The sequence below is a fragment of the Trachymyrmex septentrionalis genome, unplaced genomic scaffold, assembly GCF_001594115.1.
Source record: "Trachymyrmex septentrionalis isolate Tsep2-gDNA-1 unplaced genomic scaffold, Tsep1.0 scaffold126, whole genome shotgun sequence".
Lineage (NCBI taxonomy): Eukaryota > Metazoa > Arthropoda > Insecta > Hymenoptera > Formicidae > Trachymyrmex > Trachymyrmex septentrionalis.
The window spans coordinates 1,360,952-1,363,788 of NW_017304395.1; the positions used below are offsets into that span (position 1 = coordinate 1,360,952).

At 27.9% G+C, this 2,837-nt stretch overlaps 1 protein-coding gene across 3 annotated transcripts in view; it reads right to left on the reverse strand.

Annotated features, from left to right (window-relative positions):
• The window catches only part of LOC108756374, an 18,461-nt gene that overhangs the window by 10,033 nt on the left and 5,591 nt on the right, over window positions 1-2,837 (reverse strand). For all 3 annotated transcript variants that reach the window (XM_018500122.1, XM_018500120.1, XM_018500121.1), the window contains exons 2-3: window positions 2,389-2,518; window positions 1,957-2,254 (exon numbers count right to left, since the gene is read on the reverse strand). In XM_018500122.1, coding sequence (XP_018355624.1) covers window positions 1,957-2,254; window positions 2,389-2,507 — 417 coding nt within the window. In that variant the 5' untranslated portion in view covers window positions 2,508-2,518. The remainder of the gene's footprint in view (window positions 1-1,956; window positions 2,255-2,388; window positions 2,519-2,837) is intronic.

A 2,837-nucleotide genomic window follows, 5' to 3' on the forward strand; every position in this document is an offset into this window, starting at 1 on the left:
TATCATCTCTATGTCTAAGGACATCTTCTGTCCTTGTAGCTAAATTTTATATTGAATAAAAAGATATTTTCTTAAATTTTATGTATTTGCAGTTTCTAAAAAGAACTTCATTAACTCGTAAGTTAATTAATGTAACATTTATTTAAAATTAATTCACAAATGCTTTCTATTTGCACTTTTAATTGAATTCTATTAAATTCTGTTTTCTAATAAAATTTCTCTAAACTTCATTAAGATAAATGTCCCAGTATACTTGATATCCCAATTACACATGTATTATACCTATGTCCGGACACTTACACAAAATTTATTATTGTTAATCTTAAATGATTTTTTTTATTATTGTATTATAACTTAATTGCATTTAAAGATTACAATTTAATAATATTACGTTTTAAAAAGCGTATTTGAGATGAAGATTAACTTAAATAAAGTTGTGTAAATGTCCGGACATAGATACATGTCCAGTCACTCTCTGGGATCGGACAGTACTTATGTCCAGATAGTTACACAAAACTTTATTTATTTAAATTAATATTAGCCCTAAATGCTTTTTACCTTAAAAATCAATTTGATAAATTAGTTATTTTTTGGATAAATTATGCACTTTAAAGGACATTGCGCCGATGATCTTGACCTTGACATATGTTGTCCCTGAGTGACCTCCAACAGGTTTCAAGTAGCGATCGTCCTTCGTTAAAAAATTATTTAAAAAAGTTCGAAAAATGGTGTCTCTTTTCTACTATATAAAACAAAAATTTTCTGCATTTTTCAAACTTTTTTTGTTAATAACTTTTTAACCAAGGACGATCACTACCTAAAACCTGTTAAAGGTCACTCAGGATCATGACAACATATATCAAGATCAAGATCATCGGCGTAGTGTCCTCAGTGTAACTTAGAGTCATGACCTTGATAACATATGTCAAAGTCATCGACGCGGTATCCCTTAAAGTGCATAATTACCGTCTTTTGTCATTAAACATCTATTTATATTAATATTTCCGGTCAGCATAATTTTCTAATTGTGATCAGATACTGGAACAATTACATCTCATTGTCAGTGATCAGCTGTCCGGCCATTGATACATTGACACATTCTATTATTTAAATATTTTAATTAATAATTGTTATAAGTGGGTTCAAATAATTTTTCCTTGCTTAAGAGAGTCTTGAGCTTTCAAATGAATACAAATATTTATATTAAAAACCTTTCTAATAATATAAATTGTATTATTTATGATACCTTACTTAAACGTTCGGCTAATGGGACATTTACCTTATTTCTCTTTTTTTCTTTATCTTTCATTCTCTTAACTAAATTTTTAATTGAGAATTATTGAGAAGTTTTGTCTATAAAGTGTGAAGGTTTAAAAGTATCGGGCAAATGAGAGTAACTCCGCAGTAATTATTGTGTAATCTTTTTTTATAAAATATTCATATATTTCGTGTAATGCTTACATAGAGTTCGAATGTGTAATTAAATATCTATACGTGGTAAAAGATAGATGTTTAAACATCCGTAAAGAAAACTAAAACAACTCCGCTCGATCTTTACATAATTTTTAACTACATTCTTGTCTGCAATGGAAGTTGAACTAATTGAAGATCACAATCTTAAACCTGGTAATTTAAAGCTGCATCCATTGCACACATTAATGGAATCAAATATTTTTTAACCACTGAATTATGTTTGTACATCGCTGATGATGGCTCGAAGTGAGCTGAAACGTTCGACCTCTATATAAGCATTATATACACGAAATACATGAACATTTTGTGAAAAAAATTACACAACAATTACTGCAGAGCTACTCTCACTTGTCCGATATTTGTAAACATTCACATTTTAAATACTAAAAGTCAAAAACATTCTAACGTTTTATCTACGAATATAGTTATATTAATAATATCTGCGACTTGAAAAAAGTATTTTTAATTCAGAATAAAATATACCTCTCTGTCACTAATGCAATGAATAAATACACGATCAACAATCATTTTGCATAAGATATAATTAGCATCATGATATTCCTCCTGTTTTATTTGACTGTGCAACTCCATTAAACAATTCCAATCTGATAGAGTCATTCTGATTTTTAGTTGTTTTACTGGCATTTTATAGTAAACTCCATATGTAAGATACAGAGTCCCTATACGTTCCTTTAAACTGGATGCATTTACCAGAAATTGCTTTATTATGCAAAGGGCATCTTCACAAAATGTCGTTAAAGCTGCTTCCGAAGGATGATATCTGTAAATTTGAAAAATTTTCAAAATTGAAATCTGTGTAAACTGATTTTCTGATACATACTTTACAGAGAAGCTTTAAATAAAAAAACCCGTTAATATTTTGAAATAAAATTTTAATTAAAAAAAAGTACGTACGCAAAAACCAATCCAAACTGCATTTCTTTCCAGATCTCACAGAAGTTTTGAAAGTGAGTATTATAAGACAATTCGAAGCGCGTTATTAATGTCTGGCAATCGGTGCGGAAAGCCTCCATCAAGCACTTCTCTATTAAGAGATAAATATTAAACAGTAAATAATTATTACTTACAAAAATATATTTTCAATTTATAAAAAGATTTTCCTATTGCATAAATTGTTTATATCAATATACAGGATAGTCCACTTAAATTAAAATCTTGAATATTTATTTTTTATTATATATATATATACGAAAAAATGTTTTAAATGAAAATGAAACAAGGAGAAACGTATTTTGTTATTTTTTTCTAGGTGGAGGTATTAAAAAGATATGACCTACATTTTTTTTAAATAAAAAAATTTTATTAATGTACTAAATTTCAAAAATATACTTGACGGGAGACGC